At 56.0% G+C, this 17,748-nt stretch overlaps 2 protein-coding genes across 3 annotated transcripts; both read left to right on the top strand.

Moving 5' to 3' along the window:
* LOC118920460 (zinc finger protein 324A-like) lies at positions 1–4,527 on the top strand. 2 transcript variants are annotated; one of them, XM_036901360.2, is made up of 4 exons: positions 1–414; positions 1,906–2,032; positions 2,396–2,512; positions 3,085–4,527. In XM_036901360.2, the coding sequence occupies exons 1-4, from the start codon at positions 385–387 to the stop codon at positions 4,512–4,514; spliced, it is 1,704 nt and encodes a 567-aa protein (XP_036757255.2). In that variant the 5' UTR covers positions 1–384; the 3' UTR covers positions 4,515–4,527. The 2 variants fall into 2 exon arrangements, with proteins under 2 accessions (XP_036757255.2, XP_036757254.2); XM_036901359.2 differs by lacking the exon at positions 1–414 and adding an exon at positions 656–889.
* A 2,200-nt stretch (positions 4,528–6,727) lies between these two features.
* ZNF446 (zinc finger protein 446) lies at positions 6,728–15,493 on the top strand. Its single transcript, XM_036901369.2, has 7 exons — positions 6,728–6,865; positions 9,890–10,267; positions 10,344–10,542; positions 10,802–10,896; positions 12,414–12,498; positions 12,652–12,741; positions 12,840–15,493. Exons 1-7 carry the CDS (start codon positions 6,728–6,730, stop codon positions 13,322–13,324), a joined length of 1,470 nt encoding a protein of 489 aa, XP_036757264.2. The 3' UTR covers positions 13,325–15,493.
* Positions 15,494–17,748: the final 2,255 nt, after the last annotated feature.

The raw sequence follows: 17,748 nt of genomic DNA, 5'->3' as shown, positions 1-17,748 counted from the left end.
TGGGACTGTCACTTTGCTGCCGGGCGTTGGGCTACCCCGCTCTTGGGGACTGCAGCGCGCCGGGTCGGGGCCGGTTTTCCAGGAGGTTCTGGAGACCCGAGGCGAGGGCAGCGAGGAAGGTGCGGGCAGAGCCCGCCTCGCGCGCGCGCGTCCCGTAACCGCAGGCCGACGGCCGCGCCCCGCCCTCCAGCCTCGGTTTCTCCGGGTGTGGTGCGGACGGCCCCGCGTGGCTGGCGGGCGACGCCCCGAGCCACGTGCTTTCCGGGCGGCCCCTGAGGCGGCGCCCCGGGCGTCTGCACCCTTACCGTACGGGGAGACTGAAGACGGGAGCCGGGGTGCCTGGCTCGTCCGCCCGTATCTGCGCCGTCCCAGGTGCAGGGCCCGATGGAGGCGGTGCTGACAGACCCAGCGCAGGTGGGTGGAGGGAGCTCCAGACCCCCACCCGCCCGGGTCCCGCGTCCCCGGACCCGGACCCGGGCCCTGACTGAGGGAGGGACTTCACCTGGACGACGTGTCTTCCTCTCTCGGTTCGTCGTAGGCCCCTGTTGCCAGACCAGTGGGGCGTGCACGTGTGGGATCCCCGCTTCTGGAAGCCAGAGGGGCGAGGTGTGGAAGGAAGTTCCGAGGGGAGGGACGGTGCCGCACTTACAAAAACTGGGACGGGAGACTGAGCCTAGGTGCTTCCGGAACTGAACGCCCTGTCGTGGAGCTCCGGGAGCGAGAGAAGATTGGTGTGCCTGAAATGGCAAGCCGCGGAGTTCGTGCTTTATCCCGAGGACGCCGGGAGCCAGGGACGGTTTTGAACAGAGGCTGGCCGTACCTCGAGTTAGGGTTTTTAAAAGAATCGCGCCACTTGCTGAGTGGAGAACGGACGCAGAGGTGGTTGGCGGTGTGTAGGGCGGACGCGATTTACTGCCACGGCCCTGGTGGGGCGATGATGGCAGCTGGACCACATTGGGGCGGTGGAAATGGGCAAAGCGGTTGGATTCTGGGTAGATCGGCTGATACATCAGGTGCGGGGTGTGAGCGAGTGTCCTGAGTGAAGGAACTTCGCAAGTTATTCGGCCTGAGCACCAAAAAGAATGGAGCTGCGGTAGAAAAAAAACAGGAATTTGGAGGGAAAGCACGTTCCAGGGAAAAGTCAGGAAGTCCCAGAGCGGAGGCATCACATGGACCTAGAGTTGCAGATGTTGGAGGACAGAGTCCTGGTGTCCTGAGCCGAGGCCGGGCCTCAGGAAGAGGGGATCTCACAGACTCAGCCGGGGATGGGCAGTTAGGGCTCCAGGGAGATGAAGAGTGGCTGGCAGTCCCTGGGGCTTTGAGGGGAAGTCTGGCAGGTGGCTGAGGGAAGGGAGGGTGCAGCCAAGTGAGAAGGAAATGGAGGGAGCGTGGCTATGGAGGGAGGCGGCAACTGGCTTCCTGTGTGCCCACCAGATCCTTGGGTCCACACCTGGGGTGACGAGGGGATCAGCCAGTCCTTCAGGCGGGAGGAGCAGCCTTGAAATGTCAGGCCTAAGTTCCACAGGGGTAGAGGGGGGAGGCACCTTACGGGGATGGGCACGCCCGGCGTGGTCCCGCAGCTGGGACACGTGCGGTTGCATATTGCATGAGCAGGAAAGGCATGTCTGGGGAGGGTCACCTTGTGCAAAGGCTGGATCACGAGTGGACGCCTGGGGCTGCCCCTGGGGCGAGCGTTCTCTGGCTGCCTTGTGTGGAGTGGCCAGCGGAGAGGTCGAGGAGGCATGTGGGGCCCAGACTGGGAGGGTGGGGGGGGGGCCCAGACAGGTGAGGAAGTCCCATCTGCAGAGCCCCGAGGGAGGTAGCCCCTGGGACAGGCTGGTGAGCCCCGGGTCGCACAGCTGTGACTTAGGTCGTGTCCGTCTTCCCTTGCCCTTGCTGTTGTAGGGCCTGATGGCGTTTGAGGACGTGGCCGTGTACTTCTCCCCGGAGGAGTGGGGACTCCTGGACACAACCCAGAGGGCCTTGTACCGCCACGTGATGCTGGAGAACTTCTCACTAGTGACCTCGCTGGGTAAGGCCCTGGGTCCTCCAGGGAAAGCTCAGCTGTCGTCAGGCTGGGCCACCAGCACTAATGCCTAATCTCCTGGCGGCCCATGGGCAACCCTGCACCCGCCAACGGAACGTTCCTGTCCAGCTGTGGTGCCTCTGTTCCCGGGCTCGGTTCCCTTCCTCTTGTGCACTGCCAACACGGTTCCCCCCACAAGGACCGTTGAGCTATTCCTGTGAGTCCTGCCTTGTGGCATGACCTTGGGGTTTTCTTGGCTTCATAGATGACACCGTCTAAGTCCCGTGAAGCCCTGACTTCCACCGTCCTCTGGGGCGGTGGGTCGTCCCGATCTGGGGCCGGCCCCCTCACTTGCTGGTCCTCTCACAGGACTCTCTGCCTCCCGACCCCGTGTGGTCGTCCAGCTCGAGCATGGCGAGGAGCCCTGGGTTCTCGGTGGGACAGATGTGGCCCCGGCCAGGAATGCCCAGAGGAAGCCCTGTCCTGGTGAGTGGGGGCCCGGGGTGCGTGAGCTTGGGGGCCCTCTGTGGCCAAGCTTCTGTTCCCCTTTCCCTGCCCTTCTGGCACACATGCTCCTTTCCTGCCTCCCACCCAGCTCCCTTCTGTTCTTTCTTCCTTCGTCAGCCCTCCTGGAGGCTCTGGCCTTGCCTGCCCTAGAAACGGGGGCTCCGAGGGTACGCCCCGGGCCGTCTGTGGGGCCGTTCCTTCCTTCATTCGTTCACGTGCTCATCGTTTCTTGAGTACTTGAGACAGCCAGGCCCATTCCAGGCACTGGGGACCCAGCCCTGACCGGGGCACTCCTGGTCCCGACCACGCCAGGCGAGAGGGCCTGTCGGCAAACACAGTCCCTGAGTAAGATCCGTAGCGCCGAGCGGCCACCAGGGTAAGCAGCAGAAGCAGGCTGGAGAGTCCCCGCAACCCCGAGACAGGTGCAAGCCACATGCAGGAAGGGTGTCTGGCCCCTCTGCTTTCCTACTCGGCTTCCGCACCCTTGCCCGCCAACTCGACGTGCCCTGGCCAGGATGACCCAGGCATCATCCCCGTTTCTGTGCCTACAGGTTCCCAGCTTCTGGCAGAGGACAGAGATGTTTCTGGAGAACCAGGTTTGCCAGGGGCCTTCTGGGATAGCCCCTCTCTGGCACCTACTAGGGTCCTCTCCGTCACTGGTGCCTGTGAACGTGGGAAAAGCCTGGAGGGTCGGCGGGGCACCTCCCCGTCTCGGGAGAGAAAACCCACAGGGGTGTCTGTGATCTATTGGGAAAGACTCCTGCTGGGCCCGGGCAGCGGGGAGGCCAGCGTCAGCCTGCGGCTGACCGCCCCACTGGGGGCTCCCGAGAGCGGCCCACCCAGGGAGAAGACCCTCATAGGCCGCCTGGCGCCAGGCAAGCAGCGGAGGACGACCGAGCGGCACAAGCCATGTGTGCGGGAGGCCCCTGGGAGAGCCTTCTTGGGTACCCCGGACCTCCAGGCAGGTCGTGTTGGTGGGGAACGAGGGGAGGCTGAGGCTTGGCACGAGCCTCAGAGACTGCCCGCCGGCCAGGAGTCCCCGACCTGGGACGAGCTGGGCGAAGCCCTGCGTGCGGGCCCCGGCCTCCTCCCGGGGGAGAAACCTTTCGAATGCAGGGCGTGCAGCAAAGTGTTCGTCAAGAGCTCCGACCTCCTCAAGCACCTGCGCACCCACACCGGGGAGCGGCCGTATGAATGCCCGCAGTGCGGCAAGGCCTTCAGCCAGACCTCACACCTGACGCAGCACCAGCGCATCCACAGCGGCGAGACTCCGTATGCGTGCCCGGCCTGCGGCAAGGCTTTCCGGCACAGCTCCTCGCTGGTGCGGCACCAGCGCATCCACACGGCCGAGAAGTCCTTCCGCTGCGGCGAGTGTGGCAAGGCCTTCAGCCACGGCTCCAACCTCAGCCAGCACCGCAAGATCCACGCTGGCGGGCGGCCCTATGCCTGTGCGCAGTGTGGCCGCCGTTTCTGCCGCAACTCGCACCTGATCCAGCACGAGCGCACGCACACGGGCGAGAAGCCGTATACCTGTGCGCTCTGCGGGGCTGCCTTCAGCCAGGGCTCGTCGCTTTTCAAACACCAGCGCGTCCACACTGGGGAGAAGCCTTTTGTCTGCACGCAGTGCGGCCGCGCCTTCAGCCACAGCTCCAACCTCACGCAGCACCAGTTGCTGCACACGGGTGAGCGTCCTTTCCGCTGCGGGGACTGCGGCAAGGCCTTCGCCAAGGGCGCTGTGCTGCTCAGCCACCGCCGTATCCACACGGGCGAGAAACCGTTTGTGTGCACGCAGTGCGGCCGGGGCTTCCGTGAGCGCCCCGCCCTCTTCCACCACCAGAGGATCCACACCGGTGAGAGGCCCTCGCGGCGGCCCCGAGCTAGGCCTCCTTTGGGGGCATCGTCAGAGGTTGCACTGGGGAGGGAGATCCGCCCCACCACTGCCTCAGGGCCAGCAGAAGTTCCCAAAGCATCCGAGGTCTAAGGTCACAGCCCCGGCCTTTCCTGCCTATCCTGAATCCCTCCCAAGGCTGAAAGTCACGTCTCCTCGACAAATGCCCACTGCATAGTATCCTAGTATGTTTATAGCTGTTCCCGTGCACATGGAGACAAGCTATGCCATTTTAGACACAGCTCATTCCTATATCCCCAGCAGGGCAAGCAGCCGAAATAGTGGGTGTGGGGCCGAACGTAAAAGGTGAAACTTTGGTGGGATGGAGACCTGAAAGTCAACTAGTGCTACAGCAGGCGTATTGTGACTAGTGGGGGCTAAGGTGAGGATTTAGAATGTGGTATGGGGTGGAGTTGGTCTAGAGAACCTGTTATGTCCACTCACAAACCGGCTGTGGTGATACTCAGGATAGTTCCCCCAGGGCTCGGGTTACGACGGGGCCTTCCTCAGAGCAGGCCCAGTGGATGGGTGGTCATGTAAGGACAATGGATGGCGTAGGGCAAGTGGCTGGGCACTGAGCCTCAGTTTCCTCCTACAGGAAAATCAAGAAAAAGATCAGGTCTACGTAGAGTATTTGCTGCACTCTGACAGGCAGGGTATTGGTAATGGCTAACATGCCAACTGCAGGCCCCTGTTCAGAGAACCACAAACTTCCTCCTAACAGCACTATGAGGTGGCTGCTGTGGGCTGGTATCCCTACTTTTGTGATGAGGAAACTGAGGCACAGAGAGGGGGTGTGAGTTGTGTACAGCATAAGTATAATTTAAGCCCAGGCCACTGGCCCAGCATCCAGACAGCTCACCACTCCACTCCCGTGCTCTATCTGCAGCTCTATCTGAGGGCCAGCCAGGCATGGTCTGGCTTCCTGCACATGGTAAAGGCAGTGGAGGTGGATGAGGAGGGTGGAGATTCTTGCAGGGAGACAAGGCTCAAGAATGGTGGCTCTCCAGCTGTGCTCACTCATTCGTGTTCTCATCCAGGCCTCAACCTTGGCCTTGTACTGTTGCCACCAAAGTCAACATTGCCAGGATCCTTTATATCCCCACTGCCCTGATGAGGTGACCTTAGTAACAGTTTCAGAGGAGATAAGATGGGGCTGTTTGTTTTTTCTGGGTTCATTGGCCATGTGCCCACGAGGAAAGGCTGAGGCTTGGCACGAGCCTCAGACACTGCCCGCCGGCCAGGAGTCCCCGACCTGGGACGAGCTGGGCGAAGCCCTGCGTGCGGGCCCCGGCCTCCTCCCGGGGGAGAAACCTTTCGAATGCAGGGCTTGCAGCAAAGTGTTCGTCAAGAGCTCCGACCTCCTCAAGCACCTGCGCACCCATACTGGGGAGCGGCTGTATGAATGCCCGCAGTAGGGCAAGGCCTTCAGCCAGACCGCACACCTGACGCAGCACCAACAAACACATCCACAGCAGCGAGATGCCGTGTGAGTTGTGTACAGCATAAGTATAATTTGAGTATATGATGCTTCAATTGGAAGGAGCACTTGCTGTTACCTAAGGCTGTGTGTGGTGCCCTACTGCAATATGCGCCCCCACCCCCCACACCATGATAGCCTACATGGTGGGAACACCTTGGCAGACTGGTGGGGTGGGGGCCCAGTTTGCTTTCTGTGGCCCTCAGCTAACCAAGACACATAACAACCTCAGGCCTCACCCCCAGGGAAATTACTGGTCTTTTTACTAAGGAGAAGAAAAGGAGCAAAAGTTACAAATTTGAATGGATGTATATTGTAAATTCTTGCATCCCACTGTGCAAATCCACTGTCTTCACCTCCCCTACCAGCTTCCGGTTCATGGTTAAAAAGGTTTTAACAACAGAGTCCAGGGAAGGTCCATGATAAAGATGACTTTAAAAACGTGTGAAAAGTAACAGCATGATTCCCTTCTCACCCTAGCACATGCTATCAGGGTATGCTGTCATCACAAAGCTGTAGGGATTTGGCTGCAATCCTGAAGTACCTTTGAGAGGCCACAGGGAAGAGATGAAGCCTGTCTGTGGCCTATGGAGGGCCTGGGACACCTGTGTCTCAGCAGCCAGAGGTGGGTTGGGGGGAAGCCAGGAGAACTGGGCAGGGTAGGCTGCCCCAAGCAGCAGCTCTACTAGGAGATTAATGTTTTATGGATCCCAGGAAGGGAGTCTTGAGTCAGGGGCTACAAGTTCTGGCCTAAAAGATTGACCCTAGTGGGTGCCCCAATCCCATCATCGAGACTTCATAGGCATCTGCCATACACAGCACAGACATGATGCCCTCCACTCCTGACTTGCCAGCAGTGCCAGACCTATCTTCTGCCCCTGGGATCCCACAAGTTCTGCAAAGGAGAGACACTGGGGTGGGGAGTGGAGTCTTGCAGGACATGGCTCCCCATGACCCTTCAAGGGTAGGTACTCTAAGCCAGGCCTCCTGATAATCTTGTGGACCCCTGAGCTATTGTCTGCCCCTGATGGACTCATCCTTTCTCATGCTCTTCTGGGGAACCGGTGGGATTCAGTAGCAAAGGCATCTGTTGAAGAGCAAGTAGATACCCCAAGAGTCACATGCAATGTTGTCTGCACCTTGGACAAAAGCTCCTGGAGCAGTTTCACCCTAATCCCTCCTGGCCCTTCAAGCTGGGCCTGATGCCCTGTTCTGTCTCTTCATCAGCCTCATCCCCACTTCACTGAGCTCCTTCACACCTGTGGGCTTAGCCCCTGCTATCCCTCAGTCCCTCCGCTCTCTTACAGGAACAACAACCATAAGTACCCTTCTTGCCCTTGTTTTGGCCCCTAAGTTGCCCTCCCCTCGAATCTCTTCATCATGTTGGACCCTGTCGTGTCAGGCTGGCCTCTGCTAATAATCCTGAGTAGGTGGTGCCTGTAAAAGTGTCCTTGGACTTTTTGAGTCAAGATGGAGGACAATGTATGCATCTCACTTGGTTCAGAAATCCACTGAACCATAGAGATGTGTTTAAAACAAACCCACAGGTAGGTGGTAAAAGGGGCCGATAGCAATAGCATCATGTAGCTAGAAGCAGATGGAGATGGAGGAGCAGTCACTCAGCCAAGTACCGAGTTGGCTACACAGGAAGTGGTGGGAGGTCCCACCAGGTTTATGCTGCAGACCTCCAGAAGGCTTGAAAACCAGCAGCCCCCTGGGAGGGGAGACCTAAAACAAAGACTGCTAGGGGAGAGTTACTGGAGAAGCTATCAGAGCACCAGCTCTTTCTGCACGCGGTGAATGAGTCACTTATGATGAAGCTTACAGCTTCCAATCAGTTTAAGACCACTACCCTTTATAGAGAGCTGGCAGCCAGGGATTCCTAGATATGGGAGAAAAAAAAAAAAGCAGATGCAATTCAGGATTGAAATAAGTCATTGTTTGGCTGCTTGAGGTGTGGAAGCAAAACGGACCTCATCTCACAGATTTTAAAAACAGGTACATTGCCTCGAGATAAATGAAATATTACCCTCTTACTAGTTATGTCCCCCAAATAAACGGTTAAGCACGTCCCATAAGAATGGGCAAAAACCTTCATCCCTCACTTTGCAGAAGTAATTTCTGAATATACATCTGAAACTGGGTGTAAATCACGGGACAGTTTCCTCATCAGTAAGTGGGTGCCCGTCCGGGTCCCCCATTGTCTCCGTGTCCCCTTATGTCTGTAGGGCGCTCGTGAAGAACCGCAGCACCCTCCTCCCTGGAGATGCTCGCCGGTATGTCGGAGAAAGCCCGAGGACCACCTGGTGACCCCTGGGGGACCACCTGGAGGTGAATCTCTGCAGAACTAACCAGGCCGCCACTTCCGGCCTCCCGGGAAGGCAAGGCGGCGCTCCGGCCATGGCCTTGAAAATAGCCGGAGGTGGGCGTAGGTGCTCACAGGGGTTCCCAAAGAGACCGCTGCGCGACCATAAAGAAGCCTCAACAGTGATAGGGGAGGGACCTGGGTGGAGTACCAGCTATGATTGGTCACAAGGCCACGCTTCTCTCCGCCCCTCGCCCAGTTTGCCAATAGGAACCCGCTTACGTTGTGCGCGTGCGCAACATCCTAACGTATCGTCCATCTCCGCAGTTGGCAACTCCTAAGGCTCGGAGGCAAAAGAGCGGCCGCCGTTGAGGGAGGGAGAACCCCCAAACTCTGCGATTACTTCAGCTTCCTCTAGGAGGAACGGAGTGCCTCTCAGTCGTAAGAAGCTTCTGAAAGTGAGCGTCCGCTGGCAGAGGCCGCGCCTGGTCTTGCTTGCTGAGGCTCGTGGGAAACGTAGTCCAAAGGGAGGGGGCGGTGCCTTCGGAGCAGGCGCGTGATTGGCTAGAGCGGTGTCTGCAGAGCATGGTCCAGAGGGACGGATCGGTGCGTCCTGCGAGAGACTGGCGGGAAGGCGCCGTGCCGTTGACCGGAAGTGGCCTCCCGGCAGCGGCGCCGCGGCTCGGGTGAACGCGGACCTGGCTGCGGTGGGAGCGGCTTTTTCCACCCCCGGGAGCGGCCGGCCAGGGCTCCCTGCGCTGCGGAGTCCCCGCCTACCTCCCGACCTGCCCTGCGCGCCCCGCCTCCGAGCCTTTGCCCGGGCTTTCTCCTGTCCCGACCGTGGTTCCCCTGCTGTCCCTCCCTTCTCTTTTTGGGAGAAAGACTCCGGGGGTCAGACCTGTCTAGCGGGTCTGGCAGGCCCCCGGGTGTGCGTATTGCACTCTAGACCCTCTTTAGGGCAGGGACACAGTTGACGCCCAACACCCCACACAACTCGTGGCTGTTTTGCTTGGCTTTTGCTTTTCTCACGCACGGTCCAGATGGTGTGAGTCATCCACGGTTCGCTGTGGTCAGTGAGTGCGACGTCTCGAAGTCCTCATCAGTCTCTGCCTCGACCCGAGACGCAGGCGTGCCCTGTCGCTGTAGCCAGCCCCTCAGAGTGACCCACTTATGGCAACATGTCTGATACTTTGGGGACACGTGCCCTGCCATAGCCCAGCCTTGCCCCACATCCTATTGCTGCCCCTTCCCACCCTCATGGCTACCGCTCATCTGGATTAGCCCACCGCCTTCCTGACTGCCTGTCCCTCTGCCTCCTGCCAGACTCCTCAGCTGCTTCCTCTGCTGGGCACTTGGGTGGCTCCTCAGCCTAACCCTAGAAGCTTATGACTCCCGTTGCCTGTCTCTCCATCATCTTCCAACAATCCCATTGTACCCAAGTATGTGCAGTTTTCTGGAAGCTCCTTTGGACAAACTGCCTCCAAGCATTTTCACAGGGCTTTTTTTTTCTCTCAGTTCCGACGAGCAGCCAGCTCCTGTGACCCCTCCCTCCATGAAGCTTTCCCAGCCTCATGCATCCCTATGCCAGAGACCTCTCTGTCCGGGGCTCAGCCTGTCTGCATATGACTGTCATCCTCTAGCCCTAATCTCTTGTCCAGCACCATAAGTCCTTCTTTTCTGCAGGACCCTCTTGGTGATTCCAGGAAGACTGTCAGCAGAATGCCGTCCCCACTGGGCCCCCCACATCTGCCCTCCGTGGTCCCCACGGCCACCCTGGAGGAGCCCGAGGCAGCTCGCCTGCGCTTCCGGGGGTTCTGCTACCAGGAGGTGGCAGGTCCCCGTGAGGCCCTGGCCCAGCTTCAAGAGCTGTGCCGAGGCTGGCTGCGGCCCGAGGTGCACTCCAAGGAGCAGATGCTGGAGCTGCTGGTGCTGGAGCAGTTCCTGGGCGCGCTGCCCCCTGAGATCCAGGCCTGGGTGCGGGAGCAGAGGCCAGGCAGCCCTGATGAGGCAGCAGCCCTGGTTGAGGACCTGCAGCAGGACCCTGGGCAGCTGCTGGGCTGGGTGAGTGTGACTGGAATGGGCCGCTTGAAGGGACAGAGTGAGACTAGAATTTCCATAGCTTGCCTCTTCCCCTCAGATTACAGCCCATGTTCTGAAGCGAATGGTGCTCCCGGCAGCTCAGAAGATGGACGAGTCCTTGGGGAGCCCCCACTCTGTAGGAACAGTGGAGCCCCTCTGGGCAGCCGCTGGGGAGAAGCCCCAGGAATCCCAGATGGAGGGGTCTGCCCAGATCAGCTGCAGTGTAAAGGAGGATCCTGATGCGGATAAGCAGATGGGTGAGAGCGGGGGTGATGCTCGAGCTGGGGAGCCCCTAGGGGGAGTGTGGACATGCCCTGCTGAGGGTAGAGGCCGAGGAGGGACTGCAGACCACAGAGCTGGGAGGCAGGAGGAGAGGGGGCTGGCTGCCTGCTTGTGACTGGCACACACAGTGGCCTCCTGCCTGCTGGCAGAGGAGGGCCAGGGCCAAAGCACCAACACCAGCTCACCTGCTCTGATCACACGAGCAGCCCTTATCCTCTTTGCCTCACTTCCTAGCACCCTCCAGTCCCCCAACTCCAGCCCAGTGCCATGAAGGGAACCCCACATACCAGGAACCAGTCTCTGTGTCGTTCCAGCCACCCCGGATTCAGGTGAGCAGTGCCAGGGGAGACGTGAGGTCCCTCGTGAGAGGTGTGTCACTTGTAGCTACTGTCTGTCCTGCCAGTTCTCCAGCTTCTAGGCCAGTGGCTCTTGTGAGCTTTGCTGCCCAGAAGTGGAGTTGGTATCAGGGTGCCCCCTGCAGGTCCTGGGGGAGTTACAGTTGAGTATTTTGGCCTCAGGCCATGGAATCAGATTTAGAGTGAGGGGAACTGGTGGGGGTTGGTTTCCTCACTTACAGAGAAGGTGGGGGTGTTGCAGCTCTCACCAGCCACGAGCTGGTACCTGGGGATCTGAATCCTTTGTTCAGTGGGGAAGGGACAAGATGACCAACCCTTGGCAGGAAAGCCTGAGTGCCACCACAGCAGTCTGGCCTCCCCAGCACACCTGAAATCAGAATAAAGAAGCTCTTCCTGGGAAATGCCCACAGCCCCGTCTATCCTGGGGCTTTCCTCAAAGGTCAACAAGCCCTTAGTGTCCACTGGGCATGGAAGCTCAGCTGAGACTTCTGCTACTTGGAGTGCTTGGTTCTGGAGTGTGGGTAACAGGGTCATGTCCTCTCCCAGCAACTTTGTTCCTGAGCCATTCCACTCAGGAGCATCCCCAGCAGAAGAGCTGGTGAGATGTGGTTGGCAGCTGCAGGGCCCCCCAGACTCTCTCCACAGCCTGAAGGCACAGTTGGAAGTGGGCAGGTGGGAAGCCCACACCTCCCAAGGCTTCCTCACCACCAGCAAGCATCCTGGCTCTGGCCCAGTGTGACTGCTGCCACCTGGCCTCTGGCCCTGCTGAGGCTTGACTGTCAAGATTACTTTTTCCAACCCAGCAAAGCCCCAGTTGATAGGATGCTGGGAAGCAAGGAAGGCAAATCCCAGCAGCAGGCGATATGGCCCCTGGTAAGGCCACAAGGGTCTTGCTGACACAACAAAGCTGGGGGCTGAGCTCACCCTCTGGCAAACACGGGAGCCAGCCCACCACCCTGCCCGCGGAGGTTATCTGTGCCCTGAGGTGAATGGTTACACCTCCCAGCTGGAGTCCTCCTGCCCTTCACCTCCCTACCGCCAGTCCCCATGCCCAGCGATGCTGATGTCCCTCGACAGCACCCATGAGGAGAGTCTCTCACTCTTGTAACAAGAGTCTGGGCGAGAGGGCTGGGGTCTCCTCGGTCCTCTGGCTTTTTGCTGTTGGTTAGCACATGCTATTCAAGGCAGGGGATAGGGCCAGTCACATATGCCCCTGCCTTAGCTAACCCCAAAGCCCATCCAGGGTTCTCAGCTTCAGTGTCTCTGGCCAGAATATGGAGTGGGGCAGCTGTGGGGGATGGGTGCCGGCAGCATTGGCCCAGTGACAGGAGGACAGCTCCCTCCTGGCCCTGTGTCCCCAACACTCACTACCTTCTCAACTTCAGCCTAAGCCCAGCAGGCATAAGAGGTTTCGGTAACCAGCCTGTGCCTTCAGGTAATTAGTAAGGATGCAACACAAGTGCCTGCAGTGATAGGCCATGTCCCTGCAGGAGGACTGGGGGCTCCTGGACTCATCGCAGAAGGAGCTGTACTGGGATGCAATGCTGGAGAAGTACGGCAAGGTGGTCTCTCTGGGTGAGGACCTCCCCAGTCCCCCCGTGTGCACTTTCCAGTTCCTGCCTGGTTCTTCCTCCTTCCCAAGGGGCACCCACCCTGTCCCTCATTGGTGTGAGCCCCTCACCCAGCCCTGTGCCAGAACTGGCACTTGACAGTCCCCCCTCCCTACAGGATTGCCGTACCACCAGCTGGAGACAAGGGCCCAGTCGGAGCCGGGGATGCCAAGCGTGAGGCCAGAGGATGGAAGAAACCTCTGCTCAGGTGAGTACTTCTCAGTGTGACGCGAGCCCCCCGCACACCTGGAGGGGGTGCAGCATCATGTGCACGAGGTGACCTGGGCCGGCCATCTCTTTCCCCAGGAGATGAGAGTGAAGAGCCACCCCGGGGCCCAGGGCTTGTCACTTGGGAGGGCCGGTCTGGGGCCGCCCCACTGCCCCCGGTGCCAGCCAGTGTGGGGATGCGCCCAGGAGCGGCCCTGGAGCCCGGCACCCTGCGGAAGAAGCCCTACACATGCGAGCAGTGCGGCCGCGGCTTTGACTGGAAGTCGGTATTTGTCATCCACCATCGGACGCACGCGGATGCACGGGCCGCCGGGGGTGTAGAGAAACTGGTGCAGGGCCCTCGGGAGCCCTGTGCCCTGCGCCACCCCAGGCGCACACCCCTGGGCCCGCGGAGCTATGCATGTGAGGAGTGCGGCCGCAGCTTTAGCTGGAAGTCCCAGCTGGTCATCCATCGCAAAAGCCACGCTGGCCAGCGGCGCCACTTTTGCAGCGACTGCGGCCGCAGCTTCGACTGGAAGTCGCAGCTGGTCATCCACAGGAAGAGCCACCGGCCGGCCCCGTGAACAGCCAGAGAGAGGCAGTCTCCCTTGGGGCCGTGGAGCCCTGTGGGCCTGGACGCTCTCTTCGCCTCTGCTTCCAGCCTGTCCCTGCTGCTTGGCTTTGACCTGGTGGACTTGGAGGCAGCAGAGTTCCCAGGAGGGTCCCCGCCCCTGACTCAGTTTCCCAAAAAGTCGCCTGGGTGCAAGGAAATGAGCTCCCACTGCCCCCGACGTGGTGTCCTCCCATTCCCCTGCCGTTTCTGGGTGAGGCCTGGATTGGAATCCACTGCTGACTTGTAGCCAGTGACTTCCAAGCTCCCAGCTCCCCACCTGGGACATGGAGCACGCTGGTGACTCCCTACCCCTGGGACCCGGTGGGCCCAGATGGATGCTTATGAACTGCCCACCCCTCCTGAAGCAGCTGGACCTAAGGTCTTGGTATGGAAGATGCAGCAAGCCCAGGAATGCATGGCCTATTTCTGTTTGCAGGCATTAGAAAGACAAATGGCTCTCCATCTTAGTTCTAGATTTTTAACAAATTCCACTTTTATAGTGGGGAAATTTCTGCGTAAGGATCCTGGTTTCTGCTAATCAGGAGATGACCAACACCACTCCTGCCCAACAGCTGGAGCCACAGGGCAGCCATGTTCCCCCTGGCCTATCTTATCACTTAGCCACTCACATCACTCCCCAGCCTCATTGTCCTTTGAGCTCTTGGCACAAAGGGGACTTTGTTTTCAAGTATGGATGGACAAGGGTGGTCTCCAAGAAAGGGGGCCACAAATAGGTATCATTTAGGCCATGTACCCCTACAGGTCAGGGCTACATCCCCACAGCCTACACAGCTGGCCAGTGGGTGACAAAGTAGGACAAAGGATCAGCTGCCTGCTATACCCCTAATCTGGATTCCTGGGCAGTTATTTGGGACTTTGGCCAGTGCACTGTATTGGTTCGATACTGTTGCTCTTAACAAACTTGGTGGCTTGAAACAACACATTTATTTTCTTATGACTTTGAAATGGGTCTCACTGGGCTAAAATTAAGGTGTTAGTTTGGAACCAGGACTGGTTCCTCCTGTAAGCTCTGGAAGGGAATCCCTTTTTATTGCCTTTCCTACTGTCTAGAAGCCACTACAGTCCTTGTCTTGCAGCTCTTTTCCTCATCTTTAAAGCCAGCAATGAGGGATCAAGTCTTTCTTATGCTGCTGTCTCTGGTTCTGATCCTCCTTTCTCCTTGTAAAGACCCTTGGGGTTGATTCAGGGCTCACCTAGTAATCTGTGATAATCTCCCTATCTCAGGATCCTTAATCACATCTTGTCCACATCCCCACCTGCGCACTTGATCCCATCTGCAAAATCCCTTTTGCCCATAATATATTCACAGTTCAGAGGATCAAGACAGGGATGTCTTTGGCTGACTTACTCAGCACCCTTCTCTGTCCCTTTACTATGAAAACTAGGGTCATTCTTGTAGGGGATGGTTTCAGGAAGTGTACTTAAGGAAGGAGCCCTGTGCAGCCTGGGGCATATGCAGGAGCAGCAGGTGGGTGTTTGAGGGTGGCTGTGACCCTTGTCACCTTGGGAAGGGAAGGGCTACCTGCAGGCATCACCTGTGCTGGGGATGGTGACATTGCTGCAGCTGAGGCTGGGAGGGGACGTCTCCACCTGGGGGAGGCGTGTCTTCCACATCCCTGGTCTTAGGATGACCTGCGAACTTGCGCTCCGTCCTAGGGAAGCAGAGCCCGGTTGGAGGTGGACCTGGGAGTGGTAGTCTGGTGGGCAATAACTGTGCTGGGGACATGGAGGAAGAGAATGGAGTAGTGCCCATATGCTCAAGCCAGGCCCAGGCCCCAGAAAGGAAAGCCAGGGTGTGGACGGCTCTGAGGGGGCCCAAGCACACAGGAAAGGTAAGGGGATGAAGGGAATCACCGTACTGAGGGAGGGTTGGTGGGCAGTTTTTAAATAATATTTTTCTTATTTAAAAGTAGTTTATGTTCACTTAGAAAAATTTTGATACAAAAGGAAAACAGGTAAGGAAAATAGCCCCTACTCCATTGTCTTCACAGTTGTACTTATTCCAGATGTTCACTCACAGGGATGTTTGCTTTATAAAGCTTTTTGTGAGGCTGCTGTAGGTTGTTCTATCACCCCTCATTCCCCTGTTATTAAAAATGCAACATGTGCTTTAATGCCATTTTCTGGTCAGCACTGTTATTTCTACCAAGTCCAGATAGTTCCTTGTTCTCCACCCATGTACACTTCCAATGTTACTCTGATTACTACTTCCTTAGAGTATATCTCCCAAAGTAGGACTGGTGAGTTTTAGGGAGCATGGTATTTTTGTTTTATTGCCTTAGATAAAAAATTACAGTTCTGGAGATCAAAAGTCAGACAGTCTCGCTAAACTGAAATCTAAGTGCTGGCAGGACTGCATTCCTTCTGTAAACTCTAGGGAAGAAATAAGAGAGGGTGCTAAAGTATATGTCTAAAAATGAAAAAAATAAAATGTACCCACTGAAGAGATTTACACCAGAGATATAAAGACACAAATGTATATTATGAACAACTCCATGGCAACACATCTAAAAATCTAGAAATGTTTTCTACAATAGAAGACCAAGGAATTCAGAAATCTATCCAGTTATCTTATGGAGGTGGCATAATCTTACACGACTACCTAAAAGTCTAATTCATGTATAGCACAGAGGTAAACAAGATCAGAACAGTCCGAGACAAATGTGTTCCACACACTATGGATCAGGGATTAGTATCCAGAAGAGACAGACAGCTTCTGTGAATTGATAAGAACTAGGCAAACAGCCAAAGAAAAATTGGCAAAACACACAAATGGACAAGTCATAAGGAGGAATAGCTAATGTCCCTGTTATTTGGAGCCTAGGTAAGTGTTTTTTTAAAGTGACTATGTGATGATGTGGCAGAAAACAATAATGCGGAGGCAAAACCCCTTGCTGGCATTAACAGCGACTGCTTTACCTTTGGGAAAGCAAGCTGGCAGTAGCTATTAACATTTTTAAATTAACGGACTCTTCGACTCAGCAACACCACTTCTTGGACTTCAGCCTATAGAAATATATTAGTACAAAAGGTGTGTTTTCAGGGATGCCTGCAACTTTGTTTAGAAGCAAGAAAAGACTCAGAACTGAAAAAATGAAAAAAGTCCTGAATATCTATCCATATAGGGATGTTTTTTAACTGGGGGGACAGTACCTTGAATGTTATGAAGCTTTAAAAGGAGTTGCTCTAGATCTTAAGAACTGGAGAGGTTTTCTTAAGGTATTATACTATGATTCCTTTGGGGGAAACCAAATTCTGCACATAATGTAAATATGTGATTGTCAGGTCAGAGATAAACCGAGTGACTCATTTGTTAAGGACATGAAAGTACCAGGACAAAGTGTGCAAAGGTCTGCATACACTGCAGGTGTTGTCTGTAATGGAGGGAGAAAAGACACAACAGAATGTTCAGTGCTAGGAGTTTCATTACAATGACTACAGTACTTCTTGTACAATGAAATCATTAGTAGCCTTTAATGACAGTCTACCTGTGTCACAACGTGGAATGTACATAAAAAGCCTGACTCTGGAGCTACAAACTATGCTCATGAATCAGAAGATACAACATTATACATATGTCACCCCAAGTTAACCTATAAATTAAGTACTCCAATAAAAAATCCCATAGGTATAACCCACAGAATCATTCTAAAATGCATGTGGAAGAGTCCAACAATTGCTATGACAATTTGGAAAAATATGACAAGTAGGGAAGGCTAGCTTTACCAGGCAAAAACATTGTTAAGTTACATGATACTAAAACTGTGATACTGGTGCAGGAGTAGGCAACGAGATGAATCCAGAAATAGACACTTTGGAACTTGGTACATGTGAAGACAAGGGGGACTTCACATACTGCAACAATTGGCTTCCCATATGGAAGAAAAACAGATCTCACCTCATACACACTCCAAATTAAGTTACAGATTTACTAAATATTAGGAAAATAAAAGGTTATGACCTCTGGAATTAAAAGGATTTTTTAAAAAGCACACAGATCACTCAAGAAACAACTGACAACTTAATAAATCTCTGAGAAAAGTTACCACAAATATATATAAAAGGTTAGCAAAATATTAACAGGAAAACATTTGCAACATAAAGACACATATACATTTCTTTCTTTGAACCTTGTGGGTAATATTCTAACATTTCCAGAATATCTCGCCTGGCTTTGGTACATCTGCATAACAACAGGCGTTCAGAGGTGGAAAGAAGTATGGCTTTAGTGCATTTGCATCTTTCCTCAGGGGTGGAGAAGTTCATCTCCATATCAACGGGTAATTACCTGGGCAACGGAGGGCTTATCAGTACCCGAGCGGGGGAAGGAGGAGGGCCGGTTTTCCTGCTGCTTGAGCAGGAAAGAGTGCGCAG

The sequence above is a fragment of the Manis pentadactyla genome (assembly GCF_030020395.1).
Source record: "Manis pentadactyla isolate mManPen7 chromosome 15 unlocalized genomic scaffold, mManPen7.hap1 SUPER_15_unloc_1, whole genome shotgun sequence".
NCBI lineage: Eukaryota > Metazoa > Chordata > Mammalia > Pholidota > Manidae > Manis > Manis pentadactyla.
This window is presented reverse-complemented; position numbering and strand designations above follow the sequence as displayed.

Bases quoted from the DNA above. Each gene is read 5' to 3' on its own strand.
- LOC118920460 (XM_036901359.2), top strand. From the start codon at position 743: ATGGCAAGCCGCGGAGTTCGTGCTTTATCCCGAGGACGCCGGGAGCCA. The intron at 2,033-2,395 runs GTAAGGCCCTGG...GTCCTCTCACAG, and splicing joins CTCACTAGTGACCTCGCTGG to GACTCTCTGCCTCCCGACCC. The intron at 2,513-3,084 runs GTGAGTGGGGGC...CTGTGCCTACAG, and splicing joins CCAGAGGAAGCCCTGTCCTG to GTTCCCAGCTTCTGGCAGAG.
- ZNF446 (XM_036901369.2), top strand. From the start codon at position 6,728: ATGATGCCCTCCACTCCTGACTTGCCAGCAGTGCCAGACCTATCTTCT. The intron at 10,268-10,343 runs GTGAGTGTGACT...TCTTCCCCTCAG, and splicing joins CTGGGCAGCTGCTGGGCTGG to ATTACAGCCCATGTTCTGAA. The intron at 12,499-12,651 runs GTGAGGACCTCC...CCCTCCCTACAG, and splicing joins CGGCAAGGTGGTCTCTCTGG to GATTGCCGTACCACCAGCTG.